Raw genomic sequence first — 22,868 nt, 5'->3', positions numbered from 1 at the left:
CATTTCCACTTTGTAAGGATTCAATTTTTAATATTTATTATTATCTACTATTTTCTCAAATATATCTTAAAGGGTAAAATGTTACACAAAAAAATTTCATATGAAAAGAAATTAAATACAGAAGATAGTCTGTACAGCAAGAAATGTTTTTAAAATGAAAAAAATGAATATTAAAGACAAGAAACTGACCAGAAATGAAATTATGAATGAGACTAAGAGTAACAAAAATGCAGCAATTCATTATGAATTAGTGTAACTCTATATATATTTCATTGACTGTTTCTTTGCACATAATTTATTGACTCTGACCGTAAATGCATTTACAGTAAAATGCACTTTAACATTGGAGGAGATTGGCACTAACGTTAAATTGCTTTTGTCATGATGGACGATGCACTCATTTACTACTTCATGTGACACTTCTTCCCCAGAGCTGCTTCATAGCATTTGACATCTCAGAATTTCTCAGAGTGTAGATCAGTGGGTTCAGCATTGGGGTTATGACTGTAAAAAACACACTCAATGATTTGTCAATGGGGAAGGTCTTAGCAGGTCTTGAATACATGAAAATACATGGAACAAAGAAGAAGACCACCACAGTGATGTGGGAACCACAGGTCTGGAGGGCTTTCCGCCTCCCTTCCGGACTAAGGTTCTTTAGAGAGTGCAAGATGACACCATAAGAGGTGAGCAAGAGCACAAACACAATAGTGCAGATCAGTCCTCCATTGGCCACAACTAACAGGCCAATGACATATGTATCAGTACAGACCAATTGCAATAACGGGTACATGTCACAGGAAAAATGATCAATGATATTGGGGCCACAGAATGGGAGCCCATAAATAGTGCTAACTTGAATTACTGAATGCAGAAAACCTCCGACCCAGGATACTACCAGCAGCACAACACACACCCACTGCCTCATGATCATCAAATAATGCAAGGGTTTACAGATGGCCACATAGCGGTCATAGGCCATTACCAGCAGAAGAAAGACCTCTGATCCACCAAAAAAGTGCTCTGTAAATAGCTGAGTCATACAAGATTGGAAGGATATGGTATTTTCCCCCAACAACAAGTGTGAAATCAATCTGGGGCAAATGCAAGAGGAATAAGTGACATCCATAAAAGATAAGTTAGCAAGAAACAAGTACATAGGTGAGCCCAGGGTCCTACTGACAGCTATAGTCACCACAATGAGCAGGTTTCCCACCACAGTCAAAATATAGAAGAGCAAGAACATAACAAAAAGGACCTTCTGTTCCTTTGGATCCTGGGTGAGGCCCAAGAGGACAAAGTAAGTTACATTGTTTCTTGGGTCCATTTAGTCTGGATAGGAGTGAGTTCTCATATTAATACCAGGTGATCTACAAAACAGGGGAGAAAACCTTTAAATGCATTATAAGATTAATCTTTTATTGATTCATTCAATTAAAAGATTGTGGACAGGGGTGCCTGGGTGGCTCAGTAGTTAAGGGTCTGCCTTTGGCTCAGGATGTAATCCCAGGGTCCTGGGATCAAGCCCGCATCAGGCTCCCTGATCCGTTGGGAGCCTGCTTCTTCCTCTCTCACTGCCCCCTGCTTGTGTTCCCTCTCTCGCTGGCTGTCTCTCTGTCAAGTAAATAAATAAAATCTTAAAAAAAAAAAAAAAGAAGGCCAGAGTATCTCTTTTTGTCACAGATGTGATTTCCAAGTTGAACAAGTCATGGTTTCCTACATTCAGTGATAGCATACAAAATAATCATCAATGAAATAAGTGCCAATATAAAAATAGTCAAACAGTGCAAAGGTCAGGGGTAGGAATGTATCAACCAAACAGCAATCAAAGAAGGCTTCCCAGAGAAAGCAATGCTTCCTGAGTTTTAAAGGAGAAGTGGAAGGACAAGAGGACACGGAATTCCATGCAAAGGTGCACAGGTTACAAAGTCACAAAAGTGAAATACTTGAGATCCATTTAGGGTAATTGACATGTTCAAAGTAAGTGGATCAAACTAGGAATGGAAGGTCACTTCCCTGGATTGCCTATTCCCTCACTGAGACCTCTTTCTTAGGGTCTTTGATAGAATATACCCCCTTTTCCTGACCAATAAATGTGGAACCATTCCCATGTTGGGTCTCTCCCTTAATTTTTAAACTTCGTATATGCAGCATCTCCAACTCTAAACATCTCCAACTGGATATTAATTCAGAACTTACAAAACTAAATTTTTAATTTTCAGCCACAAATATAGGTGTTTCCCACCTCACTAAATGGTACCACCTTCCAAGTCATTACTCAGACAGGAAATATCACCCTGCCTTTCATGCCTTTCTTGCTGTGTCACATATTGATACCTTTGACAAATCTTATTAACCCCCTTTAAAATATATCACACACTTGGTCATTTCCCTTCCCTCCCCACTTCTGGACAATGGCATTAGTCACCCGCAATGTCCCTTCCCTTTCACTCTTGCCTCCACCAATTCGCTTTCCTAACGCAGCCCAAATGATCCTTTTTAAATCTGATTCTGATCTGATCATTGCACCACTCACAACATCTACAGTGGATTCCAATCACGCACTCACAATTTAATGAATCACATTTCGTATTTACAGTAACAGAAACTGTAATCCCCATTCCACAGTTGAACAAACTGAGACTCTGAACATCTAGTTAATTTTCCCAAGGTCACCCTAACTGATAAAACTACTATTTGAAGTAGTTTTTACATTATCCCAAAGTGATCTAATTTTTACATGATAAGAATAGTCACAGAATAGCAAAGCCTGGTTTCCACTATTTACTATTAATTTTACCTTGTGTAGTCATATCCGCAATCTGAAGGAATACTTTTTACTCATTTACAGGGACCTGGAATTCTTCTGTCATCCAGTTTGACCAGAGAGGACAAAAATCTGCATTGTTACTTGAGGATATATTTTATTTCATTCGAATGCCTATCCATTTTCTCCATGGAGTCTTCTGGTTATTTAGATTTTGCTTTTATTTGCACTGTAGACTACTCCATAGGAATTCCACAGACGGCACAGCAAAACAAAGTTTATCACATTAGGATAATATATCAAAAAAGATGAGGAAATCCTATCCTTTCACAAGGAGACAGCCACCAGTGTTTTCCCAGGCAGATTTCTCAAGTAACTACTTTGCTACTAATTTCTAAACAGAAAACACCATTCAGTTCATTAGTCCTTCTTATTCTATGGTATTGGTTTGACAAAAATAGTTGACTTGAAATTTTAAGAGAGACTCATCTTTTCTCTCAGGTAATGATTTAAACCTATGAAGAACCTCCTGAAAATTTTATCAGTCCTTAAGAGGATAGCATCTTCTTCCCTACAGGGTCAAAGATAAGGAGACATTTCATCCCTTCTAATAGCATTTATCATGGAGTCCTAGAGTTGGAAAGTGTCCAAAACTGATTCTTGCTTAATTGTATTCCCTGGGAATTTCACAAAAATTTGAAAGTACATCTAAATGTAAAGATAATACTAAACTAAATCACATAGTTAAGGGCTAAAAGATATAAAACGGGGAAAAAAATACTTTTCAAGCCATTATCAGACCTCTGCCAGTCGAGAATAAAATTTCAGCCCATTTTGTTCTGGTAGAGATTATATTATCATTTATTGCTCCACTTCTCAAAGTAAGTTTTTCCTCCTCAATTTACTCTGCCTAGAAGTGTGGTTACGTATTTTAAATATTCACAAATTTAAATGTAATGTCTATGCAAGTTCTTGTTTTGTTTTTGTTTTTTAGCATTTTTTTTTATATGGAGAACCTATATAATGCCAGGAAATGTGTTACAAGTGATGATACAGCAATTAATGACAGGTGAAAAATCACATACAAGGTCCTTCCTGCAGGAACCTTCTCACAACAGAGTCAGACAGTGCATAAGGGGATGATTTGATAAACTAATTATAATCTTCATTATGGCTAATAATAGAGCAAACAGGGTCCTCGGGCAGAATTCTGCTATGGAGAAGGACATAGGGCAAGGCCTTTCTTCAGAGGTGATACTTAAGCTGATCCACAGGATAGACAGCAGCTACCAACAGAAGCACTGTTACAGGTAGTAAAATTAAGCAACCATTCTAAGTAATTTGTTCTCACTTCGCTGATGGCATGACCTATATGTAGAAAAGGCTAAAAATTTCATAGGGATTTTTATTTCAGTGCTATTGTGAAATGCAGTGGGGAGCATGGGTACTCTGATCTTTTTCTTGATTATCCTGGGCAAGCTTTCAACCTTTCCCTGCTGAGTGTGATGTGAGTTGTGGATCTGTCACATATGGCCTTTATTATGTTGACGTACATCCCTTCTCTACCCATTTGTTGAGAGGTTTGTGTTTGTTTTTTTTAATCATGAAAACATATGGAATTTCTGTGCTTCCATTTAATAATCCACAGAGGATTAAGTAAAAATTTTGTTTACTAGAGCATCAAAAAGACCAAAATACTTAAGAATAAGCTCAAACAAGGAGACGGAAGTCTTCTACACTGAAAAACTACACAGAGTTGCTGAAAGATATTCTGTAAGACACACATAAAAGGGAGGAAAGACATTCATGAACTTACATGGGTCATGTTGCTGTCAGTGCTACCTAAAGTGAGCTACAGATTCAATGGAATTCCTATCAAAATTAAAAAAAAATGTTTTGCAGAATAGAAAAATCCATCCTAAAATTCAGGTGGAAACCCAAGTCACTCCAAGCAGCCAAAATAATCCTGGGGAAACAAACAAACAGTGGGAGGACCTCCTGGTTCTAACACTAACTACAAAGCTATGGTAATCAAAACAGTGTAATATTGGCATAAAGACAGACACAACAATGGAATAAAATACAGATCCTAGAAATAAACCCTTGCCTTTGTGTTCAGTTGATTTGCAGTAGGTGACAAGAGCATTCATTGGGAAGGGACAGATGATTCAAAAAACAGTACTGTGAAACTGGATGTCCACATGCGAAAGAATGAAACTGAACCCTTAACAACATACACCATACACAAAAATTGACTCAAAGTGATTCAGAGACCTAACCCACCACCTGCAACTATGAACCTCTTAGAAGAAAACTTCATGACTTTGGATTTGGTAATGATTTCGTGGGTAAGACACCAAAACCACAGGAAAGAAAAGAAAAAATACATAAATTACACTGTATCAAATTTAAGAACCTTTGTACATCAAAGGACACTATCAACAGAGAGAAAAGGCGTCCCACAAATGAGAGAAAGTATCTGCAATTGATTTATTTGATAATGTGTTAGTATCCAGAACACATAAAGAACTTACACATCTTAAAAACGCACACACAAAATAAACACCATCCTGATTAAAAATGGACAACGGACTTCAAGAGACATTTCTCCAAAGAAGACATGTGATGCCCTATAAGCACGTGAAAAGATGCGTGTGTCACTAATCATTAGGGAAATGCATGTCAAAACCATAATGCAATACCATGTCACATCCAACAGGAGAGCTACGACCACAGTGTAAGAACTGTAACACATGCGAGACAGTGGAGAAATCGGAGCAGCTGTGCATTGCTGGCGGGAATGTACATTCATGTAGCTGCTATGGAAAATGTTATGGTACTTCCTAAACCATTAAGCAAAAAATTACTATATGACGCACAATTCCACCTTGGGGTATATACACAAAATAATGGACATCACAGTCTCAAACAGGTATTTCCATACCCATTTTCATGGCAGTGTTATTCACGATAGCCAGAAAGTAGAAGCAGCCAAAGTGTGTATGACGGATAAATGTACGAACACAATGAGGCACAAGCACACAATGGATTATTATTCACCCTTAAAAAGGAAGGAAACCCTGACAGGTGCTAAAACGTACATATCCTACAATTCACTATGCCTATGAAATAAGACAGTCACAAAAAGACAAATATCGCATGATTCCATACACATAGAGGTACTTAAAGCAGCCAAATTCATAGGCAATAAGAAAACAGAATGCTGGCTGCCTAAGGCCCAGAGAGAGGGAATGCGGAATTAATGTGTAATGAGCGTGGAATTTCAGTTCGGGAAGATGAAAAAGCTCTGGAGATGGATGGTGCTGGTGCTTGCATTACAAACATCAATTAACTTAATTAACCATCATGAGGATGTGAATAGGCTCAATGCCACTGAACTATACACTTACAAATGGATAAAAATGCAATTTTTGTTATTTGTATTTTACTGCAATAAAAAAACTACATTTAAAAAATAAGTTGCCTTTATTAATAGGTGCAGATGTCAACATAAACTACAGCACAGTGGCTAGAGTATACGCACATATTATTGGCATAACATTCACGTGTTTAGAAAGTAGGTATGGCACCCAACAACTAAGCTAATAAATTCAGATCTCAAGAGCTGTGTCCTGACAATCTGCATTTTACAAGATCTCTAATTCTCACTCTACATTGAACTTTGACCATCAATTGGGTAATACATAAATCTAAGTAGGATATTTTTACAATGATAAATAATTTCCTCCCTGAAACTTTCCTCACAGTGCCTATATGGCAAAATAAACATACCTTGGACAAATGGTGTTTGTGGGCTTCTGTACCATAGGAATTCTCTTCTTTTCTCTTTTTCATTTAATAGACAAATTTATATTATAAAGTGGTGGCTAACTCTCTAAGTTACCTTTTCTACCCCATAACTTCCCCATGGCATTTTTCATCTTCAAATTTCTGAGTGTGTACGTTTAAGTTTAACAAGGGAGTTACCATGATACAACACAGCCACAGCTTGATCAGTGAAGAAGGTGGTGATTGGGTGCAAATATACAAATATTCAGGATGCAATCCTAAGACCACCACAGTGATGTGAGAGACACAGGTGGACACAGCTTTGTGTCTCCCCTCCAAGCTACAGGTCCTCAGTGAGCACATGAAGACCAGCTAGGAGACCATCAAGAGGAAAATGTTCACGGGCAGATGAACCCACGGTTGACAGCAACAAAGAGACCAAGGGTATGAATGCCCATGCAGATGAGTTTCAGGCAAAGGTTTACGTCATGCACAAATGCATATGTGTATTTCCAAATCAAGTGTAAAATGATTTTTTACACACAGGCAGCCACACTGTGGAGCCACACACAGGCAGCCACACTGTGAAGAGGACCTGAATGGTTGCAAGGACAAAGCCTCTAGCACATGTCACCTGAAAGAGGAAGCCATATCCCTGTCACTCGTGATGATTTTACAGTACAGGGCTCTGCAGATGGCCACACAGATGCTCAGCAAAGCATAAATCAGGCACTTCCTGAAAGAGATGTTTTTTTCTTACAGCAAAAGTGCCAAGCAGCATTTCAGGGGCCATGGAATAAGGACAGCAGATATCTAGAAGGGATGTGCGGCACCGGCAGAAAATGGAAGCACTACCCAAGGGCGTGAAAGATGACCTGTTGAATGAAAAGAGCCACTCATGGATAACAGTCCTTAGTAGTCAAAAGCTCTAAATTCTTCCTAAATTCATCTTACTAAATTGAATCTTCTTAAAAATAATAACTGGCTTTTCTTTTATAACTAAACCATGCTCACTTATTTTAACTTCATTGGAAACTTATTTTAATGTTAAACTTATTTATCTTATTTAAATGTAAACTTACGATTTCATTTTACACTTGATTTGGAAATACACATATGCAAGACTATGCATAATTCTGCAAGAGAATAGTAATGTGGGACTGTTAGTCTTATCACATATCAAAATGTGTTATATATAAAAGCAATTATATTGCATATCAACTGGGACATGAATAAAGAGATCAATGGAACAGAACTGAGTCCTGAATCAGATTCAAACACATATTGGAGGTTAGAATATAATAGTCAGGATTTTAAGTCAATGGCACTAAGAAAATTACACACTATTAAAAAAAAAACCTGAATTTTAGAAAATCAATTAAAATTCTATCCCTCTTTAATTCCTATATCAAATAAAATCCAGATGAAGCAAAAGTTTTAATGTACAATATACAATATCAAAAATGTTTTAAAAATTAAGTTGAAGAATATTTTGGTATGAACAGTCTTTTTGAAAGCAAAAAAAATTACATGTTAAATGAAAGGAAAACATTTTACCTGCCAAAAGCATTCTACATACTATACAAAAATTAAAAACATACCACCAGGCAGAAAGATAACATGTACACACACAATAATAAAAGGGATATTTTCTTTAGAATGTAACCAATCATAAAAATAAGTATGGAAAAGATCAATGATTGAATGAAATATATGAAAGCATCAATGGATGATTCACAGAAAAAAGAAATACAAATCACATTAAAAGTGAAAAGATAAACTCAATTATATGAAAAAGGTTACAGTTTAATCAGATGGCCTTATGCCATAAATATTTATCAGGTACGGATAGTTGAGAATGAGACACAAATACTCTCATAGACTGTGAGCAGCAGTTTAGCTATGACTACAGTCTCAAGGATGGCAGTTTGACAATAATGATGAATACTGACATTTAACTATCTTATCATTGATTCAAATACATATTCAACAATTCCACTCCTAGGAACTCATACTTGCAAATCTTCACAAACATATAATTAATGCAAAATTTCTTGTTGAAGAAAAAAGGTTAAGAATAACATGAATGGTAAAGGATACGTTTATTTTAGTAAATGTTTATAAGTGAGCAATATGGACTACAAGAAAAACTACGAGATCTAAATGGACTGGTATGGAACATCTTCAAAATGTTGCAAGAGATTTCACTTATATGTGGAATATAAAAAAAAACAATCAAACAAACAAAAACCAAAACTGGGCTCATACATACAGAGAACAAACTGGTGGTTGCCAGAGTGGAGGGGGATGGAGGGACAGGCAAAATAGGTGAAGGGGATGAAAGGCACAAAGTTTCAGTGATAAAATAATATGTCACAAAAGTAAAAAGGACAGGGGCACCTGGGTGGCTCAGTCAGTTAAGCATCTGTATTTGGCTCAGGTTATGATCCCGGGATCCTGGAATCAAGCCCCACATCGGGCTCCCTGCTCAGCGAGGAGCCTGCTTCTCCCTGTACCTCTGACCCTTCCCTCTGCTCATTCCCTCTCTCTCTCTCTCTCTTACTCTCACTCTCATTTTCTCACTCTTGCTCTCAAATAAATAAATAATTTTTTTTAAAAAGAATGAAAAGTACAGCATAGGAAACAGTCAAAAATGATGTAGCAACTGCATCTGGTAACACACCAAACTACACTTACCACGAGAAGCATCTCTTAATGTACATGATTGTTGACTCATTATGTTGTTTGCCTGAAACTACTGTAATGCTGTATGACAATTATACTTCAATTTAAAAATTAAAAATAAACAAAACTATCCTAACTTTAAAGTTTATTTTTAAAAAATGAAGTTGCATAATAAAAGCAAACATTTACATACACAGAGAAAAATTCACATACGTGTATTTAAATTCAAGTGCATTTGTAAAGTTGTTACCTCATGAGTCTTAGATTAAGTGGCTAACTAAGGGAAGAGGACTAGAGACCATGCTGAGAGAGAAGTAGGTAATTTATGGTAAAGGAGTTGGAGACCTTAGTTTCATCTGGTCCCAGGAATCCACTAGATACCTAAGAAATCATCCTGAACACCTGTGAACTCAACCAGAGATCTACGAACAGAACAGTTGCAACCCTACAAATGGAAGAGTGACCACTTTCTGCAAAGTAGGAGGTGTAGAGAAGTGAATACAAGGTAATGTATGAAAAGATAGACCTCAGGGGGGAGGGAGCCTCCATCAGCCAGCTACCAGCAAGAGATATAGAAGCAGAGTGCAAAATCAGAACTTTTAGAAGACTGCTCCAGTGAAGGATGTTCCTCAGGTGGCTGAGTGGGGGTGGAATCCTAGCTGGGACAATGTGGTCTCAGGATCCTCAGGGTCACAGGAAGACCAAGGGTGCCTGAGGATGGCAGAGTTCCCAGGCATTGGAGCAAGGAGGTCGGCTGCAATCAGTGAGCCAGGAATGGGCTCTCAGCTCAGGGTTGCCATAAACCGTAAACCACAGCACAATCGGGCAACTACTCTCCAAGCAGGGGCCCAACAAACAGCAGAACCAGCAAGACTCCCCTTCGTCTCAACAGGAAGAGTGGCGCAGGAGCCACCACAGGTGCTGCAGGGTTTGAGACTCAAAACGGGGTTGTGTGCCTGAGACAGAAATGCTCTGTCACAAGCTGGGTGAGCTCGGAGTGCAGCCAGAGACCTGGAAGACAGGAGTGATGGACTGCTTTTTTCTGAGGGCACACTGAGGAGTGGGGACCTGAGCTCTAGGCTCCAGGGCTAGAGATTGGGAGGCTGCCATTTTCATTCTCATCCTCTAAAGCAGCATAGAAAGGTTTCAGGGAACAAAAGCCACATAGAGGAGACGGGAGCAGATTACTTAGCCTGGCCCCCTAGCAAGGGCAGTACAATTCTGCATGGGGCAAATACACTTGAGAATCAAGCAACAAGCTCCTCCCCCAGAAGGTCAGCAAGAACATTCAAACAAGACCAAGTTTACCGACCAATGAGAACTGCAAAACCCCAGCACTAGGGGAATACAGCACATAGAATTCATGCCTTTTTTCCCCATGATTCTTTACCCTTTCAACTTTAATTTTTTAATGTTTTTCTCTTTCCTTTTTCAACCAATTTCTTATTTTATCAACTTTTTTTATGTTTTTTAAATTTTCATTTTTACACTTATATTGTATCCCTTCATTGTATTTAATTTTTTTATAACTATAAGAGTTTTTTTCTTTACAATTTTGGGATGCATTTTCTTCTAACAGACTAAAACACACCCAAAATCTAGTGTATAACTGTGTTCTATTCACCCATTTGATCATATGCTTTCTTTTCTTCTTCCTTTTTTTTGTTTTTTGTTTTTGTTTGTTTTGTAAAAGCCTTATTTAATTTTCATCTTCACAGTTACAGTCTAATTTTGTTTTTGTATATGTAAGTTTTTTTCTTTCTTTACAATTTTGAGATGTATTTTCTTCTAACAAACCGACCAAAATACACTCAGGATACAGGGTATTGCTCTGTTCTGTTCACTTCTCTCTGTTTATATCCCTTCCATTTTTTGTTCTTTTTTCTCTTTTGTTTTTTCTTATCTTTTAATTTTCATTTTACAGTTACATTCTATCCTTTCATTGTATTTATTTTTATTTTTGTACCTATAAAATTTTTCCCTTCTTTACAATTTTGGAATCTAGTTTGCTAACAAACAGACCAAAATACACACAGGATTCAATGTATTGCCCTATTCTGTTCACCTGTCTAATTATATTCTTTTTTTTTTTTTGGTTTTGGGACTCTTGATTTGTTTAATGCATATGTCTCCGGGGTCATTGTTGTCGTTTTAGTATTTTGTTCTCTCATTCATCTATTCTTCTCTGGACAAAATGACAAGATGGAAAAACTCAACCTCAAGAGAACAAGAGGCAGTACTGACTGACAGGTACCTAATCAGTATGGGCATAAGAAAGAGATCAGAACTAGAGTTCAGAATAACAATTATAAAGACACTAGGAGGGATTGAAAAAAGCATAGAAGGCACTAGAGTATGCTTTTCAGGAGAAATAGAAGAACTAAAATTGAACCAGGTTGAAATCAAAAAGGCTAGAAATGAAATTCAATAAAAGTGAAGGCTCTACCTGATAGGATAAATGAGGCAGAGGAGAGAATTAGTGATATAGAAGAAAAATGATGGACAATAAAAAAGATGAGAAAAAGAAAGATAAACAACTACGGGATCACAAGGGGAGAATTCGAGAGATAAGTGACGTCATAAACTGAAATAGTATTAGCATAACTGGGATCCCAGAAGAGGAAAGAGAGAGGGGGGAAGAAGATATATTGCAGTAAATTATAGCAGAGAACTTCCCTAATCTGGGGAAGGAAACAGGCAGCCATGTCCCAGAAGCACAGAGAACCCCCCTCAAAATCAATAAAATTAGGCCAACACCCTGACATATAATAGTGAAACTTGAAAATCTCAGAGACAAAGAGAAACTCATGAAAGCAGCTCGGGACAAGAGGTCTGTAACCTACAAGAGTAGAAATATTTGGGAGGCAGCAGACCTATCCACAGAGACCTGGCAGGCAAGAAAGGACTGGCATGATATATTCAGGGTGCTAAATGAGAAAACTATGCAGCCAAGAATATTTTATCCAGCTGGTATATTATTCAAAATAGAAGGAGTGATAAAAAAGCTTCCAGGACAAACAAAAACTAAAAGAATTTGTGATCACCAAGCCAGCCCCACAAGAAATATTAAAAGGGACCCTCTAAGCAAAGAGAGAGCCCAAAAGTAACATGGACCAGAAAAGAACACAGACAATATACAGAAAAGGACATGTTATAAGGTAATAAAATGGCAGTAAATTCATATCTTTCAATAGTTACTCTGAATGTAAAAGGGTTAAATGCCCCCAGTCAAAAGACACAGGGTAGTGTATCAGATTGGATAAAAAAGCAAGACACATCAATACGCTGTCTGCACGAGACTCATTTTAGACCCAAAGACACCTCCAGATTTAAGGTGAGGGGGTAGAAAAATCATTTATCATGCTAATGGACATCAAAAGAAAGCTGGGGTGGCAATCCTTATATCAGACAGATTAGATTTTAAACCAAAGACTGTAATAAGAGACAAGGAAGGGCACTATCATAATTAAAGGGTCTATCCAACAACAAGATCTAACGATTGTGAATATTTATGCCCCTTACAAGGGAGCAGCCAATTATATAAGCTAATTAATAACAAAATTAAAGAACCATATTGATAGTAATACAATAATAATAGGGGACTTTAACAACCCCCTCACTGCAATGGACAGATCATCTAAGCAGAAGATCAACAAGGAAGCAAGGGCTTTGAATGATACACTGGACCAGATGGACTTCACAGATATATTCAGAACATTCCATCCTAAAGCAACAGAATACATACTTTTCTCGAGTGCACCTGGAACATTCTTCAGAATAGATCACTTATTGGGTCACAAATCAGTCTCAACCACTACCAAAAAAATGGGAATCCTTCCCTGCATATTTTCTGACCACCGTGCTTTGAAATTGGAACTCAATCACAAGAGGAAATTTGGAAAGAACTTACATACATGGAGACAAAGGAGCATCCTCCTATACAATGAATGGGTTAACCAGGTCGATAAAGAAGAATTTAAAAAATTCATGGAAACAGTTGAAAATGAAAACACAACTCTTCAAAATCTTTGGGATACAGCAAAGGCAGTCCTAAGAGGGAAGTATATAGCAATACAAGCCCTTCTCAAGAAACAAGAAAGGTCTCAAATATACAACCTAACCTTACACCTAAAGGAGCTGGAGAAAGAAGAGCAAAGAAAGCCTATGCCAAACAGAAGAAGAGAAATTAGAGAGATTAGAGCAGAAATCAATAAAATAGAAACCAAAACTAAAACAAAAACAGAAAAACAGTAGAACAGATCAACAAAACTAGGAGCTGGTTCTTTGAAATAATTAAAAAGACTGATAAACCCCTAGCGAGACTTATCAAGAAGAAAAGTGACATGACCCAAATAAATAAAATCATGAATGAAAGAGGAGATAACGCAACCAACACTGAAGAAATACAAACCATTATAAGAACATATTATGAGCAAATATATGCCAACAAATTAGGCAATCTGGAAGAAATGGATGATTTCCTAGAGACGTAAAAACTACCAAAAATTTATTGAACATTTTAACCCATTGTGTAAGGTTTGCTTTTTTTATTATTTATCATTATTATTACACTTCAATATTTCTCATAAAAACAAAAGTGTTAAACTTTTTATTTTATACCTAATGCAACAGATATTTAATAAACAAAATAGTCCATACATCATTAAATATTACAAATAGTATAATAAAAAGAATTACTGTATTAAGATTTTCTTTCTTTATTTATTTGAGAATATAAGAGAGAGTGTGAGGTGAGGAACAGAGGGAGAGGGACAAGCAGATTCCACACTGAGCAGGGAGACTGACCCGGGCATCATGACCCTGAGATCATGACCTGAACCAAAACCAAGAGCCAGATGCTTTAACCAACTAAGTACCCTGGTGCCCCAAAAAGAATTACCTTAAATGAGAAGAAAATAACTAAAATGATGCTAAGTATCAGAAAAAAATTAAAAATATAAACTTATTAAAACTTAGTGTAATCATATAAAAATTTACATATTCATTACCTATTGTTGATTCCCTTCTACAAAGGCATTACACCCTTGAATGAAGTATCTACAAAGTATTATGAACTTACAGTCTAGCAGGAAGGGAAACATAGTACAATCATCCAGTTCATTCTTTAATTATTATTAACTTAATTTCTTTGAAAAAGGGGAAATCAGAATCATTTTAAGAATACTTCTGCATTCTTGGAAAATGGGCCCAATGTAAAGGAATTCTCCTCGTGGTGTATAATATACCTATCTATTAAAAGATATGATATTTCTCATCCAGAGCTTCTTCATAGCATTTATCATCTCGGAATTTCTCAGGGTGTAGATCAGTGGGTTCAACATGGGGGTTATGACTGTAAAAAAGACGCTCAATGATTTGTCAATGGGGAAGGTCTTAGCAGGTCTTACATACATGAAAATACATGGAACAAAGAAGAAGACCACCACAGTGATGTGGGAACCACAGGTCTGGAGGGCTTTCCGCCTCCCTTCTGGACTAAGGTTCTTTAGAGAGTGCAAGATAAAACCATAAGAGATGAGCAAGAGCACAAACACAATAGTGCAGATCATTCCCCCATTGGCCACCACGAACAGGCCAATGACATATGTATCAGTACAGGTGAGTTCCAGTAAGGGGTACATTTCACAGATGAAATGATCAATAACATTGGGACCACAGAATGGGAGCCCATAAATAGTGCTAACCTGAATTACTGAATGCAGAAAACCTCCGACCCAGGACACTACCAGCAGCACAACACACACGCACTGCCTCATGATCACCAAATAATGCAAGGGCTTGCAAATGGCCACATAGCGGTCATAGGCCATCACCAGCAGAAGAAAGACCTCTGATCCACCAAAAAGGTGCTCTGTAAATAGCTGAGTCATACAAGATTGGAAGGATATGGTATTTTTCCCAAACAACAAGTGTGAAATCAATCTGGGGCAAATGCAAGAGGAATAAGTGACATCCATAAAAGATAAGTTAGCAAGAAACAAGTACATGGGTGAGCCCAGGGTCCTACTGACAGCTATAGTCACCACAATGAGCAGGTTTCCCACCACAGTCAAAATATAGAAGAGCAAGAACATAACAAAAAGGACCTTCTGTTCCTTTGGATCCTGGGTGAGGCCCAAGAGAACAAAGTAAGTTACATTGCTTCTTGGGTCCATCTAGTCTGGATAAGAGTGACTTCTCATATTAGAACCAGGTGATCTACAAAACAGGGAAGAAAACCTTTAAATGCATTATAAGATTAATCTTTTATTGATTCATTCAGTTAAAAGACTGTGGCCGGAGTACCTGTTTGTGTCACAGACATTCTGATCTCCAAGTGGAGCAAGTCATGGTTTCCTACACTAAGTGATAGCATACAAAATCATCATCAATGAAACAAGTGCCAATATAAAAATAGTCACATAGTGCAGAAGTCAGGGGTAGGAATGTATCAACCAAACAGCAATCAAGGAAGTCTTCCCAGAGGAAGCAATGCTTCCTGAGTTTTAAAGGAGAAGTGGAAGAACAAGAGGACACAGGAATTCCATGCAAAGGTGCACAGGTTACAAAGTCACAAAAGTGAAATACTTGCAAAACATTTAGGGTAATTGTTCATTGTTACCCATTTAGGATAACATGTTCAAAGTAAGTGGATCAAACTAGGAATGGAAGGTCACTTCCCTGGATTGCCTATTCCCTCACTGAGACCTCTTTCTTAGGGTCTTTGGTAGAATATGCCCCCTTTTCCTGACCAATAAATGTGGAACCATTCCCATGTTGGGTCTCTCCCTTAATTTTTAAACTTCGTATATGTAGCATCTCTGACTCTGAACATCTCCAACTGGATATGAATTCAGGACTCATAAAACTAAATTTTTAATTTTCAGCAACAAATATAGGTGTTTCCCACCTCACTAAATAGTACCACCTTCCAAGTCATTACTCAGACAAGAAATATCACCCTGCCTTTCATGCCTTTCTTGCTTTGTGTCACATATTGGTACCTTTGACAAATCTTATTAATCTAATTAACCCCTATAAAAATATATCACAAACTTCGTCATTTCCCTACCCTACCCACTTTTCTGGCCCACTGCACTAGACACCTGCAATGTTCCTTCCCTTTCATTCTGGCCTCCACCAATTTGTTTTCCTAACATAGCCCAAATGATCCTTTTTAAATCTGATTCTCATCTGATCACTCCACTTTGCACAATATCTACAGTGGATTCCAATCACTTACTCACAACTTAATGAGTCACATTTCATATTTACAGTAACAGGAACTGTAATCCCCCATTCCACAGTTGAACAAACTGAGACTCTGAACATCTAATTAATTTCCCCAAGGTCACTCATTTTCAAGTGATAAAACTAGAATAGGAATCCAAGTTTGCTTTATCCCAAAGTGATCCAACTTTTACACAATAAAGATACTCACACAATTGCAAAGCCTGGTTTCCACTATTTACTGTTAGTCTTATCTTATGAAGACAAGTCCAAATCTTAAGGATACTTTTTACTCATTCACAGGGACCTGGAATTCTTCTGTCATCCAGTTTGACAAGAGAGGGGAAAACAACTGCTTAGTTGCTCAGGATGTATTTTATTTCATCCAAATGTCTATCCATTTTCTCCATGGAATCTTCTGGTTATTCAGAAGGTTGCTTTTATTACATTGTAGATCACTTCCTAGAAATTCCAGGATCCACACAGAAATGCAAAAATTTAGCACATTAGGATAATCTATCAAAAAGACAAGTAAGTCCCAAACTTACATCAAAAGAGAGCAACCAGTCATTTCTCAAGGTGGTTTTCCTCAAGTAATTTCTTTCCCACTAATTTTTAAATAAAAAAATACCATTAAACTGTTTAGTCTTCTTTATTCTGTCCTGTTGGTTTACTCAGATTAGCTGATTTGATATTTTTAAGAGACATTCTTGTGCTTTTCATTAGGTAATGCTTTAAGCCTAACAAAAACCTCCTAAAAATGTGTATGAGTTCTTAGGAGCATAGCACCTTCTTCCCAATACAAGCAAAGATGACTGGACATATTATCCTTTCTAACCACATTCCTCATTAAGTCCTAGAATTGGAAAGTGTCCAAAACTGATTCTTGCTTAATTAAATTCACCGGGAATTTCCATAAAAGCTTTAAAAAATATCTCTATAACGATACCATTAGGCCAAATCACATAATTAGGGTCAGAAAGCTGTAACATAAAAAAAAATAGCTTTAGAACCATTGTAAGACTACTGCCAGTGAAGAATAAAATTTTAGTCCAGTCATGTTGCGTTAGGGAAAATTATTTTTCCATATATGTCTTCACTTGTCATAGCAAGTTTTTCTTCCCTTTTATTTAATAGTCAATTTATGCTGCCTTGCAGTATGGTTAGATGTTCTAGATATAAATTCATATAGATACAGATATAACTATTTATTAAATTATTAATTTCTTTAATTTAGAGCTCTTATCTACGGCCAGGAAACATGCTATGAGTGAGGACACAGTAATTAAAGAAATAGTGGGAAAAATTATGCAAAAGGTCCTTCCTGCATGGACCTATATTCTCATAACAGAGTCAGACAGTAAATAAGGGGACAATTTACTAAACTAACTATAGTCTTCATCATGGCTAATAATACAACAAATAGGGTATTCAAGGAGATTTCTACTATTAAAAAAGGTGATAAGGGAAGGTATTTCTACAGAGGTGATACTTAAGCTGATCCACGGGATAGACAGCAGCTACCAACAGAAACATTGTTACAGGTAGTAAAATTAAGCAACCATTCTAAGTAATTTGTTCTCACTTCACTGATGGCATGACCTATATGTAGAAAAGGCTAAAAATTTCACAGGGATTTTTATTTCAGTGCTATTGTGAAATGGAGTGGGGAGCATGGGTACTCTGATTTTTCTTGATTATCCTGGGAAAGCTTTCAACCTTTCCCTGCTGAGTGTGATGTTAGTTGTGGATCTGTCACATATGGCCTTTATTATGTTGAAGTACATTCCTTCTGTACCCATTTGTTGAGAGGTTTGTGTTTTTTTTTTTTAATCATGAAAACATTGAATTTCTGTGCTACCAATTAATAATCCACAGAGAACTGAGAAAACAGAGCATCAAAAAGAATCAAATACTTAAGGATAAGCTCAAACAAGGAGACAGAAGTCTTCTACACTGAAAAACTACACAGAGTTGCTGAAAGATATTCTGGAAGACACAAATAAAAGGGAGGAAAGACATTCATGAACTTACATGGGTCATGTTGCTGTCAGTGCTACCTAAAGTGAGCTACAGATTCAATGGAATTCCTATCAAAATTAAAAAAAAATGTTTTGCAGAATAGAAAAATCCATCCTAAAATTCAGGTGGAAACCCAAGGCACTCCAAGCAGCCAAAATAATCCTGGGGAAACAAACAGTGGGAGGACCTCCTGGTTCTAACACTAACTACAAAGCTATGGTAATCAAAACAGTGTAATATTGGCATAAAGACAGACACAACAATGGAATAAAATACAGATCCTAGAAATAAACCCCTGCCTTTGTGTTCAGTTGATCTGCAGTAGGTGACAAGAGCATTCATTGGGAAGGGACAGATGATTCAAAAAACAGTACTGTGAAACTGGATATCCACATGCGAAAGAATGAAACTGAACCCTTAACAACATACACCATACACAAAAATTGACTCAAAGTGATTCAGAGACCTAACCCACCACCTGTAACTATGAACCTCTTAGAAGAAAACTTCATGACTTTGGATTTGGTAATGATTTCGTGGGTAAGACACCAAAACCACAGGAAAGAAAAGAAAAAATACATAAATTACACTTTATCAAATTTAAGAACCTTTGTACATCAAAGGACACTATCAACAGAGAGAAAAGGCATCCCACAAATGAGAGAAAGTATCTGCAATTGATTTATTTGATAATGTGTTAGTATCCAGAACACATAAAGAACTTACACATCTTAAAAACGCACACACAAAATAAACACCATCCTGATTAAAAATGGACAACGGACTTCAAGAGACATTTCTCCAAAGAAGACATGTGATGCCCTATAAGCACGTGAAAAGATGCGTGTGTCACTAATCATTAGGGAAATGCATGTCAAAACCATAATGCAATACCATGTCACATCCAACAGGAGAGCTACGACCACAGTGTAAGAACTGTAACACATGCGAGACAGTGGAGAAATCGGAGCAGCTGTGCATTGCTGGCGGGAATGTACATTCATGTAGCTGCTATGGAAAATGTTATGGTACTTCCTAAACCATTAAGCAAAAAATTACTATATGACGCACAATTCCGCGTTGGGGTATATACACAAAATAATGGACATCACAGTCTCAAACAGGTATTTCCATACCCATTTTCATGGCAGTGTTATTCACGATAGCCAGAAAGTAGAAGCAGCCAAAGTGTGTATGACGGATAAATGTACGAACACAATCAGGCACAAGCACACAATGGATTATTATTCACCCTTAAAAAGGAAGGAAACCCTGACAGGTGCTAAAACGTACATATCCTACAATTCACTATGCCTATGAAATAAGACAGTCACAAAAAGACAAATATCGCATGATTCCATACACATAGAGGTACTTAAAGCAGCCAAATTCATAGGCAATAAGAAAACAGAATGCTGGCTGCCTAAGGCCCAGAGAGAGGGAATGCAGAATTAATGTGTAATGAGTGTGGAATTTCAGTTTGGGAAGATGAAAAAGCCCTGGAGATGGATGGTGCTGGTGCTTGCATTACAAACATCAATTAACTTAATTAACCATCGTGAGGATGTGAATAGGCTCAATGCCACTGAACTATACACTTACGAATGGTTAAAACCATAAGGTGGAGTAGCTCAGATGGCAGCATCATAGGAGGACCCTAGGTTCATTTCGCCCATGGAACACATCCAGATAACCTTCAAATCACTCTAAGTACCCAAAAAATCGACCTGAGGACTGACAGAACAGATTGCACAGCTAGAGGAAGAGAAGAAGCCACATAAAGGAAGGTAGGAAGTGTGGAGACATGGTTTGTGGGGAACGAGATCCCAGGTGCTGCGGAGGGTAGGGAGTGCTGGTTTCACAGAATGGTGAGAGAGAGTGGAACACACAAGGATACACACAAGGAGAACACTTCCCCAAAGCCACTGGTAGGGAAAATGAGAGGGGCTGATTTTTGTAAGTTTTCGGACCAATGGGCTCAAACACCGGAGTTTTAGCGACCTGAGAACGTTGCCCTACTCCTGGAGAAGAGGCAAGCAGGTAACCTGGCTGGACAGCACAATCTGAAGATCACCTAAGGAGCATGGGAGATTGTTTTTACTTTTTAGTGCACATCTCTGAGAGGTTACATTGCCTCTCTGGGGACAAAAGATTCAGCAGGCTCCATTTCCTTTTTCCACGCATTAGCATATGCACATGCACAGAGACACCTGCTGGGAGTGGCTAACCTGGACAATGGCTCTTTAGCCTGCTTTTCTCCAAATCCCATGCCCCTGCACTCTGTCACAATTGTCCTTCTGAGTCAAACCTCCCAGAGTCCCAGCACAGAGGGACCCTCCTCCAGAAGACCAGAGCAGGTTTCTGCCACACCAGGTCCTAAAAGTTTAGAGTATTAAAAGTTAGCAGGCTTGGCTCTGTTAGAGCCCAAGGTGCACTGTGCCGCTCCAGGCAGGCAAGCAACCCAGAGACAGTGTGAAATCACAGACTTAGAAAACACTGGGACACATGAGGGAAAATTATTTTTTCCTCTGTTTAAGTGCTCTTTCCAGGTGAAAACCACTTTTTTGGTTCGTTTTGAAGGTAAGAAGGGGGGGAGCTTCATTGTTTTAATTTAATAATTACATTTAGTCTATGATGAAGTATTTGATTATTAGCAATGCCACTAATAAGTTTTAAGTTGTCAGAAATTAATTGTAAACATCAGTACAGTACTCTCAGTCATGGCAAAGACAGTTATCCTAAAATAAATGGCTTATATTTTGGTGCAGTGTTTGATGTTCAAAACAAGATGTTACAACAATAAACAAACGTAAACTGAAAAAAAAAACCCAAAAACAAACAAACAAACAACAACAACAAAAAAAAAAAAACAAAGAAAACTTTCGTGAGACCAGCAAACATGGACACCCCTCTCTGGGGACAAATAGCTTGCTAGTGCCATTTCCCTCCCCTACCTCTGATCATAGACCAGCTTCAGTAAACAGCACATTGCCAACACTGGCTGCCTAAATTGCTTACACCAAGTCTCTCCCCTCTATACTCTGCCGGTAACGCTTTTCTTCGGCAAGCGTACCTAAGGACTAGTGCAGCAGGTCCCTTCCCCAGAAGACCACTACAAACTCTGCATTCACCATGTCTACTGGCCAAAGAGTTCTTCAAAGCTTCACATCTAGTGGAAATATCATCAGGTCTCCTTTAACAAGCAGACCAGAGCATACCTAGTTAAAACTTGACACACTCTGGCCAAGGACCAAACAATCCCCTCTGTAGGCAAATAGAACCTATGCATACAATTGACCTGAGCAACAGAGCAACCAAAACACAATAACAGAGCACATGCAGCACACACCAAAGACACTTCCTGAAGCACTAGACTCTGGACATTACATGACCTCTTCTACATAAAGCCATTACTCTCAGGACCAGGAAACATAACAGACTTTCCTAACACAGAGAAGAACCAGAGACCTACTCAAAATGCCAAGATAGAGGAATTCATTCCAAAAGAAAGAACAAGAAAAGGTCACGGTCAGGGATCTAATCAAACCAGCTATAAGTAATAAGTCTGATGCAGACCTTAAAGCAATAATCATAAGGATACTAACTGGGCTTGGATAAAAGCAAAGAAGACATCAGGGAGACCCTTACCACAGAGATAAAAGAGCTAATTAACCCTCAGTCTGAAATGAAAAATGCAATAACTAAGATTCACAACTGATTGGATGTAATGACCACAAGAATGGAAGAAGAAGAGAACTGAATAAGTGATATAGAAGACGGAATTATGGAAAATAATGAAACTGAATAAAAGAAAGAAAGAAAAATGTTTGGATCACGAGAGTAGACAGTGACTCCATCAAACATAACATTTGTATCATATGAGTCCCAGAAGAAGAAGAGAGAGAAAAGGTAACAGAAGGTTTATTTGAGGAGATTTTAGCTGAAAAGTTCCCTAATCTGAGGGAAGAAACAGACAACCCAAATCAGAAGACACAGAGAACTCCCATCTAAATCAACAAAAGCAGGTGAACACCAAGATACTGTAGTTAAATTTGCAAAATACAGAGACAAAAAATAATCCTAAAAGCAACAAGACAAAAGAAGTCCCTAACTTACAAGGGAAGAGCAATAGGGTTAATAGCAGATCTCTCCACAAAAAATTGGCAAGACAAAAGAGAGGGAAATAATATATTGAACATGCTGAATGGGGAACATCTGCAGCCAAGAATACTCTATCCTGGAAGGTAATCATTCAAAACAGAAGAAGAGATAAAGAGTTTCCCAGACAAACACCAAAGGAGTTAATGACCACTAAACCAGCATGTGAGAAATATTAAAGGAGACACTTGACTGGGAAAGAAAGACCAAAAGTGAC

General features: G+C 37.7%; 2 protein-coding genes across 2 annotated transcripts; both read right to left on the bottom strand.

Annotated features, from left to right (window-relative positions):
- Positions 1-354: 354 nt before the first annotated feature.
- Positions 355-1,327, bottom strand: LOC125282562 (olfactory receptor 4A47-like). Its single transcript, XM_048217595.1, has one exon. It carries the CDS (start codon positions 1,325-1,327, stop codon positions 410-412), a length of 918 nt encoding a protein of 305 aa, XP_048073552.1. The 3' UTR covers positions 355-409.
- Positions 1,328-14,487: 13,160 nt separating this feature from the next.
- Positions 14,488-15,417, bottom strand: LOC125282527 (olfactory receptor 4A47-like). Its single transcript, XM_048217495.2, has one exon. The coding sequence runs from the start codon at positions 15,415-15,417 to the stop codon at positions 14,488-14,490; it is 930 nt and encodes a 309-aa protein (XP_048073452.1).
- Between the last annotated feature and the right edge of the window lie 7,451 nt (positions 15,418-22,868).

Source organism: Ursus arctos, unplaced genomic scaffold (genome assembly GCF_023065955.2).
Source record: "Ursus arctos isolate Adak ecotype North America unplaced genomic scaffold, UrsArc2.0 scaffold_23, whole genome shotgun sequence".
Classification (NCBI taxonomy): Eukaryota; Metazoa; Chordata; class Mammalia; order Carnivora; family Ursidae; genus Ursus; species Ursus arctos.
Note: the sequence above shows the minus strand (reverse complement) of the source record. Positions and strands in the feature narration are given on the sequence as shown.

Coding starts and splice junctions, on each gene's coding strand:
- LOC125282562 (XM_048217595.1), bottom strand. CDS start 1,327: ATGGACCCAAGAAACAATGTAACTTACTTTGTCCTCTTGGGCCTCACC.
- LOC125282527 (XM_048217495.2), bottom strand. CDS start 15,417: ATGGACCCAAGAAGCAATGTAACTTACTTTGTTCTCTTGGGCCTCACC.